At 42.3% G+C, this 22,718-nt stretch overlaps 1 protein-coding gene across 22 annotated transcripts in view; it reads right to left on the bottom strand.

The window, feature by feature from the left end:
• LOC135115274 (protein timeless-like) overlaps positions 1–22,718 on the bottom strand; it is a 118,981-nt gene that overhangs the window by 2,771 nt on the left and 93,492 nt on the right. For 7 of the 22 annotated variants that reach the window (XM_064031864.1, XM_064031853.1, XM_064031852.1 and 4 more), the window contains 21 exons: positions 21,048–21,329; positions 16,854–16,970; positions 16,006–16,097; positions 15,294–15,355; positions 14,791–14,971; positions 14,309–14,500; positions 14,065–14,169; positions 13,673–13,828; positions 12,004–13,467; positions 11,654–11,858; positions 10,774–10,966; positions 10,258–10,456; positions 9,983–10,107; positions 9,634–9,754; positions 9,295–9,369; positions 8,783–9,083; positions 8,411–8,503; positions 7,880–8,014; positions 7,236–7,436; positions 6,468–6,561; positions 5,801–5,987 (listed from right to left, as the gene is read on the bottom strand). In XM_064031864.1, coding sequence (XP_063887934.1) covers positions 5,804–5,987; positions 6,468–6,561; positions 7,236–7,436; positions 7,880–8,014; positions 8,411–8,503; positions 8,783–9,083; positions 9,295–9,369; positions 9,634–9,754; positions 9,983–10,107; positions 10,258–10,456; positions 10,774–10,966; positions 11,654–11,858; positions 12,004–13,467; positions 13,673–13,828; positions 14,065–14,169; positions 14,309–14,500; positions 14,791–14,971; positions 15,294–15,355; positions 16,006–16,097; positions 16,854–16,970; positions 21,048–21,329 — 4,577 coding nt within the window. In that variant the 3' untranslated portion in view covers positions 5,801–5,803. Of the gene's footprint in view, positions 1–2,712; positions 3,609–5,800; positions 5,988–6,467; positions 6,562–7,235; positions 7,437–7,879; positions 8,015–8,410; positions 8,504–8,782; positions 9,084–9,294; positions 9,370–9,633; positions 9,755–9,982; positions 10,108–10,257; positions 10,457–10,773; positions 10,967–11,653; positions 11,859–12,003; positions 13,468–13,672; positions 13,829–14,064; positions 14,170–14,308; positions 14,501–14,790; positions 14,972–15,293; positions 15,356–16,005; positions 16,098–16,853; positions 16,971–17,139; positions 17,256–17,569; positions 19,581–19,636; positions 20,989–21,047; positions 21,330–22,718 lie in introns of those variants that run through there. The other 15 variants (XM_064031868.1, XM_064031863.1, XM_064031869.1 and 12 more) reach the window with 10 other exon arrangements.

Raw genomic sequence — 22,718 nt, 5'->3', positions numbered from 1 at the left:
ACTTGATAATAATAGAGCAAGTAAATGCCAGTCTGATCTGTCTTGGTATGGGGATGGAATACTTTGAAATGCATGATCATTTGCAACCACTGTGTTGCTGGTTGCATGGACCTTTTTACATATATGCATTCAGCCTCATGAGGCAAAACATGCCTCCTAACTGATGCTGGCAGTCTTGCTCATATTTTGTGTAGGCTCAGCAGGACTTTTCAAGAAAATATGCAAGACTAGTAGAAAACATTGGTGAAAACTAAAAAATTTTAAGTATTATAGATGCAAGAAACCCCTCTTTGCTTTGTGTTCACTTTGTTTTGCTTCATGTTGCATTATTGCTCCCAAACAACATAGACCAGAAAAGCAGAGATTGTAGCAATGTATTTGTTGTTTGAAAAATATAAGGTTTGTGGTTTCTAAATGGGTCAAAATGTTTGTGTGGATGATTTAATTGATGCAATAGGTAGTAGATGCAATAGGTAGTAGAGAAGATAGCTCTGTGTGAGTTTAGAGTGGATGAAGCTGGTGCCTTGACATGACAGGCAGATTGAATGCTTCAATCGTAGACATGAGATTTTGTGGCCATTACAAATTGACTATTAAAGACTATTAAAGATTATTAAAGCTGAGAATTGGACGTGTAAACGATGTATTAGGGAAGTGATGGGACAGACAGGAAAGCAGTGGGAAGAACTGAGCATGATGTTTATTATTTAAAAGTAGAAGGTGGAATGCCAATTGATCAGAGAAAATGTACCTTGTAGTCTAGAAGGAAATAAGAGACTAAAACAGCACACAGCTGGGCAGTGTTGTGGTGTGCCACCAAGTGAGCAATGCTGATCCATGGAACCTTGGAACAAGTTTTTCAAATTATAACAAAAATGTGGAGATGGAAAACCCTTTCATGTGTTGGTTGTTTCTTTAATGCACTTCAAATGTGCAATTTCATTAATTTTATAGATTAAAATTTAACAGAACTCACTAATCTTTATTTGAGCAGACCACAGTTAAGGCAGTGCAGCCAGTCCATCTACAAATACACATTTTATGGATTACATTGGATTTACATAATAGTTATGTTCAGCATTTTTACTCGAGTTGAGTGGTGTAAATAGAGATTTACTAGACCGTGCTGTGTGTGTCCACCACAGGTCTAGTGCGTCATGGTGGCAGTGCAGCACATAGCTAAAGCACATAGCAAGTTGCTTCTGCAGCAGGTCCTATACATGATGTACTGTTATATCAAACAGAATCACATTCTGTTATATCAACAGAATCACATTCTGTAGATATGACATGACATCCAAAATACTGCTCAATTAAATGCTTCCTCTGCTTGACTACTAGCAACAAACTTGATGCAGTATGGATTCAGCATCTTTAAATCTGCCATGAGAACAACATGAAAGCCATTATACTGTGTTACTGTGATTGATGGATGTACTGATTGTACAGTCATATAAAAAGTATCCTTCATAAATGATGTGTGTCATTCTGACTTAGCAGGCAGAGAAATATTCATGATAAATGTGGAGGTGGGTGGTATCTAATATGTGATCCACATGTCAAGGCTTCCAATCACATAATATGCAACACGCTTCATAATGTTTTAGACAGCCAGGTTTGCCATACACCAAAACTGCTTGAGATGTTCTGCTCTAAATTAAACTCAAGTGTTCACAGTAGTAAGGATAATTTTTTTGTATGACTGTACAAGTTCTAGCAAGGTCTTGAGTGATTCAGGGCCATCCTGTTATGAGCAAGTGTGTGTGTGTGTGTGTGTGTGTGTGTGTGTGTGTATGTACTAATAACTAACCTACCCAAAAACAACACCTATCAAGCAGGTAAATGGACCTGTGTATGCATACTTCCTCACAAGTCTTGTACTTGCTGTGAGTGGTAGAGGTAGAGTGTCTGGGGTCCTGAGTTATGTGCAATGTTTCCATAGGAACAGGTGGTATGAAGGGTTATTTCACAGTGAACACACAAAAGGAACAGGAAGCTCCTTCACTAGAAGTGCCAGGTAAGTCAACATGTTGAGCAGGCACACATGGAGAAGTGATGACTTACCCAGACAGTTGCCAAAACAGGTTTACATCTTCGTTGAGTTATGAACTTTCCCCAAAATGCCAAGCTCCTGAAATTTCTGCCTGGACAGAGTTCATACTTCCAATGAGGCATTCAGAAGCCCTTGACCCTCACTGCCCTCACATTACTGATACGAGGGAGACTAAACATTGACATGGCCTTACATTATTACTACTACCCATCACTAATTAGAAATTATATTTACTTATAAAAAGCTATTTTGAAGCAAGTTTATGTACTAATTAAAACAAATAAGTAAATATCACATTGAAAGTTAAAGTGAACAAAAAGTAAACACTTCAATCTGGTGAGGAACAATACATTCAGATGCTGCATGAAGATGTCACACCTCATGATGCCTTAGAAATGTCCATTAGAATGAAATGTATTTAGTGAATAACAAGACAGCCAAGTTAAAACAGTGGGTCATGATGATTTTATTTCCTGCCCTGACTACACTTACGACGAGATGCACACCTGCTGCTCCTTAGTGGGACTCAGACGAACACACTAACACTGAATGTTGGTGATGTGGCTCCCTTCTGAGGCTTGAGATGTCTTGTGATGTGATGTGTAGGATAATAAATACCACTGATAAGGAATGTACTTGGAAATTCACAGTGGTTCAGGTAGTAATTGTAGCTATTTTATTTAGGATTAATATAATCCTTTCTAGCTCAGTTGCAGTAACATACTGCACCAAAGTATTCTTACTTATATAGGAATGACAAGCAAATTGTAGAAAATGGTAAGCATTTGAACATTTGATTTATGCCCTAGAGAATCCAGCTGAGCTGGAATGTAAATTCTAAATTAAGGTTTTAATTCAGTGCTTAAGAAGCTTATATAATTCAGTTAGTAGTAAAACTGACTCTAGTAATCTTATTTCAGGCATAGTGGAGACACTGGGGAGTGCCAGCAGGAAAGGAGTGTCTGGGAACGAAGACACGGAGCCTTGTCCAAGGGTGACATGACACATATTGGCCGTCAGCTGGACGCTCTGTGACGATTCTCTGGGGAGTCCTCCAGAACTGGCAGATACTGATCCTGGTTCTAACACTGTTGGGTCTAGTCACTCAAGTCTTCTGGAAACTGCAGTCTATTTCCAAAGGTATGAAGTTCAAAACTACCACAACTATAACTTTCTAACATCTCCCTCATACATCAGTGCAAGTTTCTCATCGGGTTCACTGGAGTTTCATTATTTCACTAGTTTCATATGTCTTTCCAACTTTGCATGTATAATTGTTTTTAAATGTTTTTTTTTTTCTACACAACAAACATTGAAGCATTTCTTGTAAAGTTTACAAGCCTGCCTTTCTTCACACAGTCTTCCTTTTAGCATAAAGTCTGGAAGATCTGTCTGTTACCTCAAAATGAGGTACAACTAAGTTTCACATCTCTCCTACATAGTATTTTCTGCACTTAGGCAAGTATATAGTATGTAACACAGAAAAATTCCTTCAACACTAGACACCAACACTGCATGTTGCTTCCTTTCAATACTGCATGTGTCTTGCTCTCATCTTCAAAGAAAAAAAAAAAATTTATATATTTATATACCAATGAGAAAGACTCAATAGGAGTCAATTACATACGCTTGGTGCAGACAAAAGGGCACTCTCGGGGATAACATCCTACAATAACTTTTCCAGTTCCAGAAGGAACTTGAATCTGCCATGACCACCTCAATGCAAGCTTTTGATGACAAGGACAGAAGTCCTCGGACTCTGACTGACCATTGGAATAAACTGCATCACAAGGCAGCATCTCAGGTGCTGGCTTTTACTCTTTGGCAATGCAACAAGCTAGAGATAGCAATACTCCAAGTGTGTGTTTCCTCCAAGTATTTAGTCTGAAATACCCACATGTGATCAGCTTGAAAATACTGGACTGAAAAATGGCATTACTTTGTGAAAATATATATTTTATATGAAATTATTGGTTATACACGTTACTGAATACAGTTAATGTCACCAATAGTTGTTGTTTTTTTAGATGTGATTTATCTCAAACTCAATATCAGAACTTGTCTGTGTATGTATTCTTTATTTTCTATCTATATCTGACCTGTTTCTGATCATTCCCCAAGGGGATCACCTCAGCAGAGGAGTTAACTTATTCCTGTCCTTCTTTTGCCTCCTTGCACTTGCTAATCCTCTTTCTCACCTTAGCTGTTTCTCCTGCACACCTCAGCACTACCCTCTCACACCACTGGAACTCGTCCTCTTCCACCCATCAATGACATCCCCCATACTCGTATATATACTCTTTCTGCCATTTATTTAGCTAACCAATCTTGGGATGCTGTGCTTAACCCACTCAAAAACCCCTCATTTCATTCCTTCATCTTTACTTTGCAAGCCACAGGCAAAGCTATCATTATTCCACCACACAGACTATTTTTGATATATACTACATGTGTTTTGAACTGTTCTTAGTGACCTATTTATTTTCATCAATAACTATTTGTACCTAGAGAAAGGGAAAATCATGGTCAAAGGTTGTATGTTGAAGTAACGTCACTTAAATGGTCTAGATGCAGATCGCCAACCATTTATATTTTATTTTGTGCACCGCTTGATGATGGTTGGCCAAATCAGAAGTCTTTCCATGTGTCAGTTGCTCTTCTGATACCCTCAGTGGATAGGTCTTCTCTGACAGCTACTTAAGTTTTAATGATAAATTCTTTGTTGTGGCAAGGATATTATTAATTACCCTTGTGAAGGCTACTTAATTATCAGAGGAGCCTCATCCCTGCCAGATCTCAACTCCCTCTGCCCTACAGTGTGCAACTGTTGTATTCTTGATATTTTGTGAGGAATTAAGTCAAGTTGAGGATGACTGTACACATCAATTTCATACCCAACACCAGGTATGGACTTAACCTTTGTATTGCAGCAGATGCGTGCAGGACACCTCACAGTGATCACTGTGCTCCCAACTCAGTACACTCAATCCTCTGCTACTGCAGCTCAATGGTGTTGCTTCTGCATTGCAGCAACATTGCTCAAGTACTGATGTGAATCCTTCTAATCATGCCCTGGCATCCAAAAGCACATTTTTTATTCTGACTTTTTTTTTGCCACCTAACAATGCAGCAATATGATGAATATGATGATGTCTAGTGCCATGTTATGCTCTCCTGCAGCAGATAGCATTTGAAATAATGACATGGAATGAGATAATGAGGAAAATGCAGAAAAGGATCCAGTAAAAGATCATCTGTGGAACAACACCTGACATAGTGTGTGTACACTTGAGGATTTCAGCTGAAGTAATTTTAGGACCAATAAACTTAATTTCACAGTTTGAGGTCACTGCAATATCAGTGAAACACAATGATGCATTCTGCAACAGCAGATGGTTGAGTGTAGTAAGCTTTAGGCTCAAAGTAACTCAAGCTCAACCAGAACTTGGGTTACTCTGCCGCCTAAATTACTGTTTGTTAACTTGGGAATTAAAAAAGTGATGACTGTGACATGTCAGGCATGTATCAACTACAAGGTAAGGGTTAAGAGGCAATACCTTCCTCCACTGTTTTAACATGCAGTCTTGAAAACAGAGCATTAAAAAGTAAGCAAAAAAGTTTTAGACATTTTCAAAGTTGATCAAATTGAGTATTTCAGATACAAACTATTACATCCTTCCTAAACATGTTACCCAGCAGACTACTGCACATCAACCCAGTAAGGGAAGCACAAGACCACTGTCCTACCTCTTAGGTGAGGCTGGTGCTCCGGGCTGGCTCTCCCTCAGCCAGTGGCATCAGTTTCTCCTCAATGGATGACACTGGAGACGAATTGCCGGAGCGGTTGTTCTCCATGGAGCAGTCACTGACTTCCTCAGAGGAATCATCGTAGTCAACAGAAGAAGCTCTCTTATTAACAAAGGACTCTTCCAGCCTGGTGCAAAAAGGGTATCCATCAGTTTTAAAGCACAGATGTGCATCTATCTTTGTGTCTACCTGCAGTCAGAGAGAGAGAGAGAGAGATTCCATACATTAATAATAATTTTTATATCAGACCAGCAGCAAAAGGAGGATGGCATGGATATCAAGGTGGATGCATGTGTGTATGCTGGTGCCCACCTTGTTTGTGTTATCGTCCTTTTGCTGTTGGTTTGATAAAAAGACTTGTATATCAAACTCCCTCTCACTACAAACCACAGACCAAGAGCACAATCCTACAATAACTTTGGTTTTTTGTGTATTCTAATAATCTTTGTCTCAATTTTTTTTCTCTCTCTCTAGGTTAGTATGAGTCACCTTCAGAACATTGAGTCATGTCTATCCTACATAGTAATGGTGCCTCCTGTCCCAGCAATGCAGTGAAAGTATACAACAAAGATAATCACTAGACTTTACAACACAGAATGCAACTTACGGAACTCCCTCGACTCTCATAGCACCTGTGAGGGCCATCTGCCTCACATGTTGCATCAGTAACTGCATCTGCTCCAATGGCACTCTCAGAACACCTGTGGAGAAGGTGTGTGTCAACCACAGCAGGTGTGGCAAGAATAGGAAGGTGTGTGTTGTGGTGATAGGTCATGTCAAGGCTGATGATAGTATCCACTCAGCCTGGGTGATCATCTTGATCTGAATGGTACCAGTGTGAGAACTGGTGTGCCCTGTGAGTGTGCTGCCAGTGGTCTGGTCCCCATCCAGCTTCACAACTGATTTATTCCACTTTTAGATTAGTTTCTCATGTTTAGGCATTTCACTGAAACACTACAAACTAATCTGAATGCTTGATAAATTGGCCATGAAGAGGAACAAGTATTCAGTGGAGACTAGACCTCTGGCAGGATACTTAAAGGGAACATAATTCTAATAAGTTACCAATGAAGTCAAGATGATCAATATTGGTCCACCTTGACTGGCCTGTCACCACACTACACTGTCACCTCACCTTCACTGCTTCAAGTCTTTCTTTCTCTACACAAACCTACACAAACCTTATGTTAATTGTGAAATTGTTCAGCAATATGCTCTTTGTATCTTATTACTGACAAATACATTTTCTTTACAATTTATCTTTTAAAAATAAGGAAGTTACTTGCTTGTTGTGTGTATGATATGAATCTAGTCCACAAAAACAGTATTGGGAAAAGAGGGGAGAGGAGAGGGAGGGGGGTGGCAATGGACTCACTGTCAGTAATGTCCCCGAGTCTCTTGGCCACCATGTAGAGCACCTCAGGGCACCAGAAGTGGGGGATGCGGGGGTACAGCTTTCCAGTATCTGAGGGCAGGTGGAAACCAAGCTCGGCCAACAGCTGACGGAAGGTGGGTGAAGAGAATGCCTCCTCCTGCTCACTGGTCCATGGAATGAGCGGGATGGACTGGTTGGACACTGGTGGAAAGGAAGTATTTGTTACTATGGTGTATGAGGAAATAATTGTTACTACTGTGTGACACAAGGAAGTGAAGAAAGCATTTGTTACTACTGTGTGAGAAGGAACAACAGTATAAGAGAAGGAAGCACTGCTGTGTGAGAGAAGAAAGCATTTGTTACTGATGTGTGCATTTTTTTCAAAGCCTTTAGTTTCTGCACTGGCACACTTGTACAGCATGACAAACAATAAAAAACTTACTTGAAAGGCAGGAAAAGTAATTCATGAAAGGATGTCACCAAAATTTTAACTTTTAGCAAGATACTTGATCACAGGTACTATCAACAAGATTCAAATGAGTTTCAGTTGATCTTTGTCCCTATCAATGCACAGCAATCATGGATAAATATTACTGAAGTGTTCCTTCTTTACTTCTTCTAATTCCATAATGAAAGTTACTTACATGTGAAATGGAAGGCAACAGGCTCTGGTCTGGGGAGGTCAGTGCCCATGAACCTGATCTTGGCATAGCAGGCCTCAAGAATCTGCTTCTGAAGCCACACAACCTGACTCCCATAGCCCTCCTCTCTCAGCTTGTCTGAAGACCCAAAGGTGAAAAATTAGAATCAGCACTTACAATTCCTGCCTGTCCCATCCTTCTCTGAGGTAATGCCTGTATCTTCTCGCTATGCAAGTCCTCTCCGGGTCCTAGGAGAAGTAAGCTATTCTGAAAACTATTACTGTGTTTGCCATCTCTACATTTCAGTAACTGCCACATGTAGGCTTGATGGCTTCTTACATCTTCCCTTATTTTCTTATCTTGTAGCTCACCATATATATTACCATCAGTTAATCTGTCACTCCCTTCATGCCTGACAATACAATCCACCCAACTCTTCCTCACCCAGCATAATAAAACTACAACCCTACTTCTCTGTGCAACACTTGGTCATACACCTACCTTGCTCCCTTCACCCACCAGCAGAACACTCACCGATAAGGAAGGCAACGGTAGTGTTGTCATCCCAGTCATAGCTGTCCTCATTAAAGAGGAAGGTGGCATCCATGCTCTTCTCTGACGATGGGGCTGTGTGGAGGAAAGAGGTGGTTAGACGGTTCTTATCTTTCATGCAGAGAAAAGATGGAGTGTAATGACTGGCAACTGAAGTGATTGAGACATGGCCTTCTGTAACATGATGGGAAACACACTAGGAGAACATTAATATAAAACAAACAAATATCAAGCCATAAGCTTTTGATGTCACAAACAAATATCAAGCCATAAGCTTTTGATGTCACTTGAACATGGATAAGAAAAGTAGCTAATAGTCAGTGTCCTCACTCCCAAGCAGCAGGAAAGCCTCACCTTGGGTTTCAACAGGCTTCTCCTCCTGCTTGGGCTTCAACCTTTCAGCATGTGGAGGTGAGGCAAGCTTCAGGCTTCCCATGCCATCAAGCTTTTCCGTCACTTCTTCCGTGGACATCTTGGTGACCTGGGTGGTGTGGGCAAGGTTTGAAGGGATGTCAGAGGAGTCTTCCGAATCGCTGCTGACTTGCATGACATCACACTCGAGACTGACATCTCCCTCTGACTTGTTGGCAACCAGCGGCTCCACCTGGGAGTGCTGGGGGATGGCGGGTTCAGGGTCTGTGTGCGTGTGGCTGGCCTGTGCAGGGAGACAAACTTTGCAACAGAACAGCCTCAAGATAAGATTGGCTACCAGATATTTAACAAAGAAAAGAGAAGGAAGCAAACTGTTCTACTACTCCAGGATCACAGAGTTCCACATTAAGATGTATAAAACCATACAAAAGTTCAAGATTTTCATGCATTATCTTCTCAGCTATATGATTTCATCTATCCACAGCAGCACTTACAATGGGGATCTCCGCGCATAGCTTGGAGCATTCACTGTTGGTTATGAAGCCTCGTGCTAACAACTTCTGTATTACCTGTTGGTGAAACAGTGCATGTCAGCAATTGTGCTTTGTTTCATCCCAAGTCCCATTAAATATTCACAGTGGACATAACAGAGGCATTAAATATCATATTAACCACTTTTATGTGCATAAAATATCATAAGCAAAAGATACACAATCTTGAATTGTGGTATACAAAAAAAAACATACCTTAAAATCTTCTTTCTTTAGCATCAAAATTTTGTCAGCTAAAGAAGAGATGAGGGAAAAGGAAAGAAACACAAAGAGAGCACTCACTTCCTTCTTGATAGGTTCCTCAATAGAGTCATCACAGCAGATCTCCTTTATCTTGTCCATGAGGTCCTGTTCACTCGTGGTGGCCAGGTATAGGTTGTATAGCTGATCAAAGTCCTCATTCCTTGGGGCAAATAGAATTATTAGCAACATACACTTTCTTGGATACTGACAGAAGTAAACACATTATACATCTGTGATAGAATTGCACTTTAGCACAAAAGATATGTCAGGGAGGTCATTGTATAGTAACTGAAGTTTAAGACACACATCATAAATGCTGAACACTAAGCAAGAAAGTCCAGCAAGGCATACAGACTTGAGGGACTTGTTCTACTCAGCCAGTACTCACGAGAGGTCTATCCCTGGAGCCTCCACCATAGGCTTGTGCGAGTTCTTGCTCTTCTCCTTGTCCGGGTGTTTGATGCGGATGCGGGTACACTTGCGGAGGACATACTCTATCAGGTCTGCCCAGTCCTGCAGAAAGGAAGCGTCATTCAGTGTGAAGACTCTTTCTGCCAAGGTCTTTACCACACATAAAAATTTCAGGGACTGTAGAGTATTACATACATGTTACAAACCCAAGGACCTCATAAACACTTGTCCATCACATCCACACACACTCACCCCGCACAGCTCAAAGCCTTCCTTCCAGATACGCATGAACACCTTGAGGATGGACGGCTGCAGCAGCACGTTGACGTTCCTCAGGTCACCAGCAATGTGGTGCATCATGGTGAAGATGCAGTCATTCACCGTCTCGTCATTCATGTTGAAGTTTTCGAGGAGACGGCTGTACTGACGCATGATATCCATTGTGGCGAACCTGTGAAGGACGAGATGCTTGAGGTGATGTCTTGGTGGCAAATGTTTGGTGCTTTCGATAATGACCTTCCTTTCACTAGTACACTCTGGAACTCCCTGCCTGCTTCTGTATTTCCCTCTTCCTATGACTTGAATGCTTTTAAGAGGGAGATCTCCAGACACTTCTAAAACTTTGGATAATTACTTTGATCCTTTAATTTAGCAACAGGCACTTCACTGGGCCTTTTTTTTATTATTAATTTTTGTTGCCCTTGACATAGATAAAAAATCCCATGTAGCTTCAACTAGAGCCTTTTTGAATATGAACTCAGGACTCACTGCTTGATGTGGTGGAACAGGTTGAAGGAGCACTGCAAGGAGTGGCTTGGGGCATTGGCCTCCTGGGTGATGAGGAAGCGGTGGTTGGTGGTGATAAGGTCTTGTAGGTAGTTGAGGTTCAGCACGCCGGGTCGGTACATCCGGATCAACAACACGAACAATTGTCTCATCTCCACCAGCGTCCCAAGTTCTTCTGGTAGACGGGGGAAGTACGGCATTATAGTGAATGAGGAATGCTACAGTGATGACTTAACCAATACAGTGAAGCTACAGTGATAACTTGACCTATACTGTAAATGAGGAACGTTAGTGATATCTTAATCCATACAATGATGAGGAATGCTACAGTGATAACTTAACCTCTAGAGTAATGAGGAATGCTGCAGTGATATCTTGAACCTTCCTATGACTTGAATTCCTTCAAGAGGGAGGTTTCAAGACACTTATCCACCAATTTTTGACCACTGCTTTGACCCTTTTATGGGACTGGCATTTCAGTGGGCATTTTTTTTTATTAGATTTTTGTTGCCTTTGGCCAGTATCCTTCCTACATAAAAAAAAAAAAAAATTGTCCTTTTATGATGGAATAAGATAAAATTCAAATGGAGTCTTGGTTTTCCTGTTGGCACCATCCTACATCTTTGGTGGAATTACAATGCCTACATTACTGCAATAACTGGCAGATGTCTTCATTGGTATCAAATTAATTCATTTTTCAGGCAGTCTGCATAGTCTTACATTTCCCTATTAACTAAATCAACAGTTTAACCTCTCTCACACACACACACACACACACACACACACACACACACACATACACATCTCCAGAATAGAACAATAACAACAATACAAGTCCTCTCAACACAGGAGCAGAACAAACCTCTGATGTGAAACAGGTGACTGGCATCCAGAAGGCTCTGTTCCCTCTTCAGGCAGATCTCAAATGCTACAAAAAACTCCCTGAGGGCAGTGACGACCAGGTGGAGGCGGCGAACGTGGGGCAGCAAGTTGTTTTCTCCAGCCCGCACTGCCTGCTCCAGCTCCTCCTGCATCACCACGCCCTCATACACCAGGTAGCACGCCACCTGCAGGGAACACAGAGGTTATCTAGTGCTTCCAGTTCTTTTTTTCATGTATATGTATAGTACAACAGTTATGTAAAGTTATTTGTTTAGATTAATGTCAGCTATCACACACCCTTCAATGGAAGAGCTGTGTTTGTGTACTCACATCCATACACAGCACAGGGCAGATCTGGGACAGCTCCAGGTCCAGCTCCACAGCAAAGCGTAGGAAGTAGGTGATGAGCCACAGCAGGTGAGACTTGTCTAAGTCAATCTGGTAGGGCATCATGACCTGCAGCCTCAGCCCCTGCAGCAGGTTAGAGTAGCCGTTGATCATGAAGTCCACAGTGAACTCCTTGAGGAGGTTTGAGATGTCCTCAGGTGTTGGGTGGTGGTGAAGCAGAGCCTTTGCTTTGATGCTGTTGCTTTCCTTCCTCTTTATCAGTTTGGTCCTTTTAATGTTCCTCTCCTGCAGTGCCTTCTGCAGCATCTTGGCCGGCCGGGGCTTGCTCAGCATCTTGTGTGGTTTCTGGTGGTGCGGCCGCTTGGCGTGGGGACCCTCGTCACACTCCGAGCCGGTGGAGTTGCTGGACTCATTGTTCTCCTGGGTGTCTGACAGCAGCTTCTGGGACATGGTGTGTCTGGAGCGCTTCTGTCCCACCAATGGCTTGTTCTTGTGAAGCTTTGGCAGCTGAGGTGGCGGCTTTTTCTCACTGGAGTCCCCACTGAAGCCTGACTCCTCCACATTAGGTGGCCACTTGACCGGCTGTCTCACCTCCTCCTCCTCTTCCTCTTCCTCCTCATCCATGGGTGAGTGAGTCTCCCTCATAGGGAATGACTCCTCACCCTGCTTATTTATGAGGACAGGATCTAGGGGAGCCATGATGTTCTTTTCTTCTGCTCCTACTCTTACTTCTGCCTCTGCTTCCACTTCTGCTCCTGCTTCTAGTTGAGCCACTGGTTCTGCTCCCACTTCTGTTTCTGGTACTGGTTCACTTTCTGGTTCTGCTTCTGGTTCTTCTTCTGCCTCTGCTCCTGGCAGGAACTCCATGAGGTGTGGGTCAGTGGGCTTGCTGTCCTCAAGGGTGATGGGCGACTGCTGCTCTTCTGATGGCACTGGGCTGCTTGCCTCACTGCCGCCCTCATTGCCACCCTGGTCACTCTCATTCTCCTCACATTCTCTGATAATTTTAATTTTGTACATGTCCTTGGGGCTGCTGGCTTCCCCGTCCCCGCAGGTCTTACCATCCAAGCCCTTTTTCTCTTCCGCAGGAGCTTCTTCTATTGCTTGGCCTGCAGCATCCAGCCTGGGCAGTGCCTCTCCCGGGTACCAGGCCGTGATAGTGCCCTTGCTGCTGCCTTCCTTCTCCTGCTTCTCCAAGGCCAGCATGCGATAGCTGTTGTCTGAGACAGACTCATCCAGGGAGGAGTCTATGTTGGACCCTGTCCGGCAGAACCCGCTGTCCGGGCAGCTGTCCAGATTGTGCAAATTCTTGTTTCCTGAGGCAAGATCTGAGTCCTCTTGGAGACTTGACATCTTGTGTATCTTCTTGTTTTTCTTTGCCATGCCATCCACAGGGGACAGTCTCTCCGAGGAGTCAGACACGGGGTCAGAGGTGGAGATCGCATCCTGAGGGACAAATTTTAATTACTCTTTCTCATCACATGTTGGGTTCTAAAGCTTCTGCCTCATATCTAATATATATAAATTGATTTCATTTTATATATATGAATTTTAGTAGGTAAAGAAAATACAGGACCAACGGAACATATCCCTACTGAAGCAAAATGCTCAAGGCACTGCCTAAGCAGAACCCAGAGATGTCAACACTCACAGAGGAGGAGGAGGACATGGGGTTATTCTCGTCATCTTCCGAACTCTCAGGGAGGGATGACTCGAGCCACTCATTGATGAGCTTCCTGATGGTGCCCTGCTGCTGGTCTCGGTACATCAGGGATACCAGCTGCACCATGGTGATGTTCCACAGGTGCTGCAACAACACACCATGACAAAATTTGGCCATGACAGAACAAAGGATAAGAGGAAAGAGACAAGTAACAAAAGATTTTTTTTTCTGTGGCTGTGTAACATCACATACAAGAATCGTAACTGACATACATCTTTGATGAGACTACAGTAAAGTATGCACAGATGACACAACTATCATCAGCCTCCATCCTTCCAAGTCTGCAGCTCAGCCTCAGGAAGGTGTAGGCCAGTACCCACCTGTTGGTTGCAAGTCAGGAGCTGGATGAGGATGTTGTCAAAGCGTTGAGCAAACAGGTTCCACATGATTTGGTCTTCCGTGAGCACTGATGTGTTTGCTCCGGTCTGGGAGAGATCAAACCAAAGTTGTATAGTGACATAGTGAACAAAATTACAAGTGTACACTATATAGATGCATTAATAGTAAGAAATTATCTTACTGGTAAACTCTATTGGTCTTAGTAGACAAACACTGGTGACTGACCTGCTGGCCGGCGCTAACAGGCAGGTTGGGTGTGGCAGCAGCAGAACTGTTGGCAACAGAGGCAGTGGGGCCAGGGAAGGTGGCGGCACGCTGCTGTGGGGTCTGGATGCTGCTGACATGCAGCAAGTTGCGCACCAGCAGCAGACACTGGTTGATCAGCTCACACTCTGGCAGGGTGAGGATCTTGGAGTCCTGCAAACACCACCAACTCTTAACTTCTGCTGTTTGTTTGGTCTTGCCAGAAAACTAACAATATTTATCTTTAACTGGGAAAATACTTGCTGATGCTTGACAAACTTTTCTATTGAGTTTTAACTGAAAATATACTGACTTTATTACATTGCTAACTTTTTAATTACATACTTTCAGTTCATATATTTACTGATACTACAGGATGAGTCCTTTTATTTTTCATCACTGTTACATAGCTGCCTTGCTCTGACTCACTTGAAGAAGGTTTGGTGAAGAACAAAGCCACATACCTGGAGGACTGAGCTCATGAGGTCAACGATGGCCTTGGTGACCTGTGTGTCAAGGAACAACTTCTTAGCGTTCACAATGGCCGTCTCTAGCTCATAGATGATGCGCTTCCCCTCATGGTTCTGGCTCATGGTCTCTGTTGGCATGAGGCACTCAACGGGTGTCATCAGCTCCTGCAGCACTCTGGGGCAAGGAAGAGAAAAATGCTAATCCTCATGTAGAAATAAAATCTCGACACATATAGTTTTGCATTTTCATTACTCAGGCTTATACCATTTTAGTTTTCTTAATAGTATGTTACTATAAAGTGAAAACTGACTAAACCTCAAAAGATAATACAATGCATTACAAATCATCATCAGCTACTCTGCTCTACTCTGCTCTGAACATTCCATCACTCATACAGTTCTGCAATTCTGAGTATGCAAAAATATCCAAACAGTATCCACAATGATGAACTGTCAACATACTTACACAAACATGAATGTAATTGTACTGTACTTACTTCACTGTTGCTTCCATAAGTCCCTTCTCCTCTTTGACATGGACCAGGAGAGGTAATAAATTCTGGAAAAAAAAATGGAAAGGAGGGTCTTGAGCTTAATGAATGCATACACAATAATTACAGTTTAGCAGATATCAGGCCTGATGGATGAAGAACTAAGATTAAATTCCTTCCGAGTCTATCAATAAAAAGAAAAATCTTCACATAATTTCAGGAAGATATGAACTAAAAAAAACTACAGCTTATCATGCCTTTCAGAATGCTACATGTAATACAGGAATGTGACTAGCAAGTGAACATCAATAATACAGTATATATGTCTTCTTCAGTCCTTCTCTTAACCTTTTCAAAGCTACAATCATCCTTTCTCAATATTCAGAAAACTATAAATAATATAAATAAGTAAATGCATAGACAGTCAAAGAAAGAAAGAACAGGAGTTTAATTTTGTTTTCTAGTGTGGAAAATTACATATGAGACTATAGTAAAAAAATAAGCGTTCAAAAGTTGTAGGTGATTAAAAAACTAATAAACCTAAGACATGAACACTTAAATAAAGAGATAAATGAAAGTCAGTTTTGTTTTTCTTAGCTAAAACTACATACAAGACAACTAGAAAAAATAAGAGCTCAAAAAGCTTGTAGGTGATAAAAAAAAAAGAAAAAAGCTTATCTGTGAAAGAGTAAAAGGCAAGACAGCACAGCAGACTCACTGTGGAGATGATTTTGTTCATGAATAACGACCGCCTGAAGTGCCAGCGTGCTTTATCTTGATTGAGGCGGTGTATGATCTTCTTGATTTTGGCTGCACAGGAGGAAAAAAGGAGCAAACTTTAGCCATTTTACATACTGACCCTTGTATCTCATTACCAACATCAGTAGACTAAACCCAGCACACCTGCACTACTAATCCATCAAGAATCTCTCTCTACACATGCAAAAGGTTCCTCATCATGCTCACGCCAACACAAGGAAACATGATTGGAGCGATGGGAGTAAGCAATCAAGGGAGAAATAATAAATGAAGTCTCTTGGAAAGTTCATGTTCAAGGGAGACTGTTATGCAAGGTGTAGAGTCAGGAATTTAGATGTTAGGTCAATTATCAAAGGTGGGGTGATGGAAGGGAGAGAAAGAGAGAGAGAGATATACACTATTGTTTTATAGTTAAGATGCTTGGATTGCTGTGGATGATAATAACATAAAGAGTGTGAAGCAGGCTGAAGAAAAGTGAGCTGTGTTGGATGTGTGGACTAGAACACACAAGGAATGAATTTTGGAGGCAAATGCATCAGTGAATTGGTGGTAACAACTGCACTGCTTTGATGAAATCATGAGTGACTGATTTCCTTAATTTTTTGAGGGAAAGGAGAGGGACTATGAGGTGAACTAAATCTTTTGAAGCAGGAGGTGCAGGGCCAGGAAGCAGACTAAGGGACATAGGATAAGGTCTTCTGCTACCCAAAAAATACAAGAACTCAAGAGATAAACTACACATAACTATAAGGAACAGGAAGCCACCATCATGTAACAAAGGCTGCACTAAGGAAAAATGGAACCTGCCTTCATAATGATGATGATGATGATGGTGTTGATGATGATGATGATGATGATGATGATGATGATATAGTGTTATCAGTTGTGATTCCTTTAAAACTCCTTGACAATCACGGCATGACACTAGAAACAAAATAGAAAAAAAGTTTCTTATAAACAAAATACATGAAAATAAGTCATGATGATGAGTGGACAAAACACATAAGGAGTGAACACAATACCCAAGACACACTTACAGGACCCTAAGAGTGGGTGTCTCAGAGGAGCAGCAGCAGAACTGTCCAACACTTACCATGGCTGGGTCTTGCCACTTGTCACCTTCACACTTACAATACTGGCGGGGACTCAACACTCATCCATCCATCACTCCGCTGACAAACTTCACATCCTTTTGTGAAACATCCACTCCTATGAACCAATAATGTCTCATAATGTTTAGGGGTTAATTTTGTAAATGTAGTCTTTGTATTAACCTTGGATTTCTTTCATGCTTTTCATAAAGTACTTGAGTTTTAGTATATAAGACAGTTGCTATACTTTACCAGTTTTGATATACATCTCAAATTTCAACTATTGAAAATATGTTGAGCCCAAACATTTATAGTTTGAATATATCAAGGCAAACAGATTTACCTAACCCTGCAATGATTGAATGTGGCATCACAGTGAAATAAATGGTAAATTTCAGAAATTACTAGTACTAAATGCTTTATAATTTTTACCTCATTTTACTGCTGAACAATGCTGCACATCAGTATGAATCTCAAAGGGCTCACTACACTCTGCCTCTCTTGACATTCTGTGTGTACTTGCTATTGTTTTCTGCAGCAACCTATAATGTCTGTTGGCTTCACGTACCTGAGTCAGGAAAGGTTTTGCATGTTTTTACAAGAGTAGACTTCATACAAATTCAGGGTAAGCCATTAATAATTTTCTAAATTGCTTGCAAACTTCAGGGTTAAACATGTACAAGATGATTAAATTTGAAATCCACCACACAAGCTTTATACAGCTATTATTGGCTTTACAAATTCATGCTTATAATGGTGAAGGCTTACAGTTGTTTTGCTGTCAGTCTTGTTTGCCCCAAGCCTGTCTGTCCAGACTCAAAGCTAATTCATTCACACTCAGGTTTGTACACCACACATCTATAACCTTTTTGTCCACACCATTTTTATATTCTCGTGACAACTAGCATGTCAATGCTGCCAGCTGCCTGCTGGTCCTTCTACACAGCCGGCCATTCCCCAACAGAGAGCTCAGAGCTCATAGTGACCAGTCATTGGGTGGGACTGAGGCCACTCACACACCACACACCAAGACATTGAGGTCACAACTCCTCAGCTTACATCCTGCACCTACTTCCTGCTGGTAAACAGTGTGTGTATGTGTAATTAATGTGTGGTCATGTGATGACCAGCCTTACTCTCCCAGATGGGACTACAAGGTTCATATGGTCTGGTCTGTTGATAAAGCAGTGATCTTTCACACACTACATACTTCATCCTCTGCTCAAGGAAAGACAGTACCTGCATGTTGTTAAGTGAAAATCAGGGCCACATGAGAGGCCCAGACCTCAGCCTGCGAAATGACAGGTGAAAACATTAGCACTGAGCAAGTGAGCAGTAGTTTACATTTGACACTCAGAGGTGTGGACGTAAAGCCTTGAGATGAATGTTAATGGAGGCTGGTGTGAATGGAACAGCTTTCAGTAAGGGGAAATGGACCTGGGGGCAAAACAACAGAAATTCCTTCATAAACACCAAATGCACAGCTGCTGCTATTCACACAAAAAAAAAACTTGCATTTATCCTGTATAAAAACAAATTTTGGAAAAAATAATATCGTGCTATGTTCATCAAACTGCACACAAGACTAGAAATAGCATTAATATTTATGGACAAGTACTTGTAACGAGGTCCATAAATCATATATATCAATTTAGGGAATGTGGGGCAGCATCATTTCCTCATGCTATTACTGAGCTCCATGTGGCATTTTCCCTTTGCACCCAGTTTAATTCAGGCATTCACGATTGCACGGCTCAGCCACCTGGGCAAGTCTTGTGGCACTGAGTGAGAGGCAGTGAGTCTGGCGGCGGCTGATGTGACTTCAGGGTGGCGTGGCAAGTGACAAATTAGCATCATGTTATAGGAAGCGTCCACACAGCTCAGCCTCCTCAGAGATGGATTGCATAGGTGGACAGGAATTGGTCAGGCCTCACAAATGATTGAAAGGTAGAGTTTTATAATAAATTTCTGGTGTGTGTGTGTGTGTGTGTGTGTTATCTCAGCAGTTGTAGAGTACATTGTTTATATGCATACGAGTTATTGTACGCATTCAACTGATTACTGTCTCTGACATTTATTTTCACATAGTAAGTACATAAGTAGTTAATGTACTGTATTTTCCTAGCATTGTTAATGGGCATACCAAAATCTTCCATACACACATTCCTGTATTCTCACCAACTGCTTCACAGCATGACTTTAACAGTCAATATGTTGTTTATGTATCGCTTTTATGACAAATAGGTAATTAATCTCACTCACACCACCCTGTGCTAATATCAATAGTAATCATACAAAATAGTTTTCAAACCACTTAGTTCAATTGATGTTTGTTTCTTTTAATTCCTAGACTCCTTCAATGGTATGACACTCGGCAGTGAAGTGGACCCACACATCAAGCCTGAACACCACCTTACTGTCACACCAGTAAGTTGGTGGTCGCATCTCGCGGCGCCGCCAGCATCTCTCGTGAACAAAGGGAACCTACACAGTCCTCACCTGAGCGTCGCCTTGCCCCACTCAGAGCACCCGAGTCCTCCCAGGGCTCCTCCTGCCTCTCAGGAAAGCAACACACAGCCACACATAAACAGGCAGTGAGGGAAGAGTAGGAACGACACCACACTTTGAAACAACACTGATGAAGCGGCGCACACACACACACACACACTCATTCTCTGATAGCGACCATACCCTACATCCATAATAACTCTTCACATATATACAGGCATATGCCAGTTCTTTTACACGCCTATTGTCATTCTGAACTGTCAAACATAAAAATCGACCTGAATTCCATCAATAAAAAAAAAAAAGTATGAAAAAAAGCGTGACGACAACATTCAATACGTTGGAGCTTCGAAGCCTCAGAGTTCGAAAGTGACGTCAGTTCCAAGATTGCCTTAATTTTTCTTTCATTACTCAAAACTTTTTCTTCATTACTAATTACTCGGCTCCTCCGTTTTCACAGCTAATTATTACTAAATACCGCACCACGAAAAGCAAGCCTTGGAAAATTACAATAACACAAGATCAGAGAATGGGAGAAGCTAAAAATATCTCACGCAGATGGCACCAGGTGGAAGATTCGAAGAGCTTATTGAAATATTGAAACGGTGAGTCAGCTAGTCGGAGCATCACGCACTACTCTGCCATAATGTAGGTTACGAGGATAATTAAGGCAAGGCACGAACAATACGATTGATCCAAAGAAGACGTACCCCCTGCCTAGCCATCCCACCTATTGACGCAACGAATAAAGATCTTAGAAGCTGGAGAATTCTCGAGGTTGATGTCACCATCTGTGAAGGGTGAGTTATTGACGTGGCGAGGGAGCGTTGTGAAGAATATAGCAGGGTAAGAAATCTAATATGCCTTCTTCTCAGACTCGCCCACGAAAATTACCGTGATCTATATATATTACCAATAATAAGAGAAAGAATAGAATAATTATTAGCTCTTAAGAGGATAATGGCAAGAGGAAGAATTAGAAGAAACGCTTGGAAGGTCTTAATCTTGAAATGAATTGCCTCTCAAACCGCGAGAGCAGAGGTGGTGAGATGATGACGCAGAAGCTGGAGCTTGATGTTACCACTAACTGGGACCGATACGTTATCATGACAGGCGCACACACACACACACACACACACACACACACACACACACACACACACACACAGCACAGAGAAGAGCAAAGCAACAACAAACAGCAGGCACAGCCACCAGTGGCAACCGTAATAACACTAACCAACGATAAGGAGGAAGACTTTACCGTGTGTGTGTGTGCCCAGAACCGTGATTCAGGGGGCGGGGGTGAATGTGCATGTGTTGGGCTTTGAGTGTATGTGTGTGTGTGTGTGTGTGTGTGTGTGTGTGTATGTGTGTGTGTGTGTGAGGAGGGTGGGGGCATTACCTTGCTGATGGGTGAGCTGTAACTCGGCCAGTCTAGCCAATCGCCGCTCACAGCGCCAAACCTGGCAATAGTTACGACGCAGGTCCTTGCGACCCCTCCCTCGCCGCCGTCTGCGTCGCGCCTCGTACGTGGTGGTAAGGAAGACTTGGTGCAAGTGTCCCGTCAGGCTCAACATGTTAATGCTATCCTCGTTAACCCTCGAGTAACAACATTTCCTGTTCCTGATGTCTGTCTCATTGAATTCGTACATGTTTGTTTCCATTATATACGACCACCAGCATCCTAATCATTGGACAGAGAATGGCAGGGAATTAGACTAACAACTCGTCTCGAGGCAGGTGTGCGGCGTGTAGAGGGGGGCGCCGCACCTCCTACTGGCCTTCACTGCCTCCATCCTCCTTTTCCCTTGAGACTGAGGCACGGGAGAACACACCTTGACACCCTGACATCCTAACACTTTGGGCCCCTTCCCTTCCCTAGCCAGACATTCATGAGTTCACGCATCCCCAGTACCTCCCCTTTAGTCCCTACTCCCGCCCCTTCTGGCTCCGTGTTCATGCCCCTTAACTTTCAACCCTTAGCGCCCCTTACCAAATCCCACACAAACACACGCGGCATTGTGATCGAGCTAAAAACTGACATTTTGTTCACTTTTCTCTTTATTCTTTTTCTCAAGCAAGGCCACTTCTGATATAAATACTCGCTGGCACAATAGACAGACACACACACACACACACACACTCTCTCTCTCTCTCTCTGGGAGGGTAGAAGTATGGGAAGCGAGAGAAGGACGAGCGAATGAATGAGGACGGTATATTGATGAGGATAGGCAATACTGTGCTGAGTAAAAGGAGAGCGAGAGGAACTGACTGAGATGAATAAAGCGAGAAAAATTTAGCGGGGAGAGCACGTGTAAGGTGAGAGGATGAGAGGCAAAATTAGAGCAGCGAAGGAAAACAAAGGGACGGAATAAAGAAGGTACAATAAATAGAATGGACAAGGGAGAGAAGAGGAGCGAGGATAAAAGCAGGGGAAGGGAAAGGGATGAAAAAAGAAAGCGGCACAAAGAGAATGGAGAAGAGGAGAGAGAGGATAGAAGCGGGGAAAGGCAAGGTACAAAGGGACGTTAAAAATAAAGAAAATAATATACGATAAAAAAATCATCACCACCAGCACCACCATCACCACCACCCACAAAAACAATCCATGAAAGTAGCGTAGTGTAGATGAGTAGGGAAGGGAAGGGAATGAGAGAGGGAGGTAAGGGAGGGAAGGAGGGAGGAAGGGAGACAGGTAGGGAGGAAAGGGCCACAGTATAAACAAGGAGATTAAATGAAGGTGAAATGAGGTCAAACAGGAACCGAGTCTCGAAATGGGACTTGAGGAAGCAGAGACACGACTGTGGTGGTGGTGGTGGTGGTGGATTAATATGATCAGAATTTAAACGAAGAACATAAGAGTGGAGGAGAACAAGAAGAACAAGAAACACAAGAACAGCAGAAATAAGAGTGAAAGGAAGAAATAAAGCAAGATAGAAAAGTATGAACGAAAAAATTTAAAAAAAGAGTAAGATAAAATAAGGAATGGAATGACATGCAATATAGAAAAAAATATGATCGGAAAAGAGAAGAAAGGGAGAAGAAAAGAAAATGGAGGAGGAGAAGGGAAAAA

Source organism: Scylla paramamosain, chromosome 29 (genome assembly GCF_035594125.1).
Source record: "Scylla paramamosain isolate STU-SP2022 chromosome 29, ASM3559412v1, whole genome shotgun sequence".
Lineage (NCBI taxonomy): Eukaryota > Metazoa > Arthropoda > Malacostraca > Decapoda > Portunidae > Scylla > Scylla paramamosain.
Note: the sequence above shows the minus strand (reverse complement) of the source record. Positions and strands in the feature narration are given on the sequence as shown.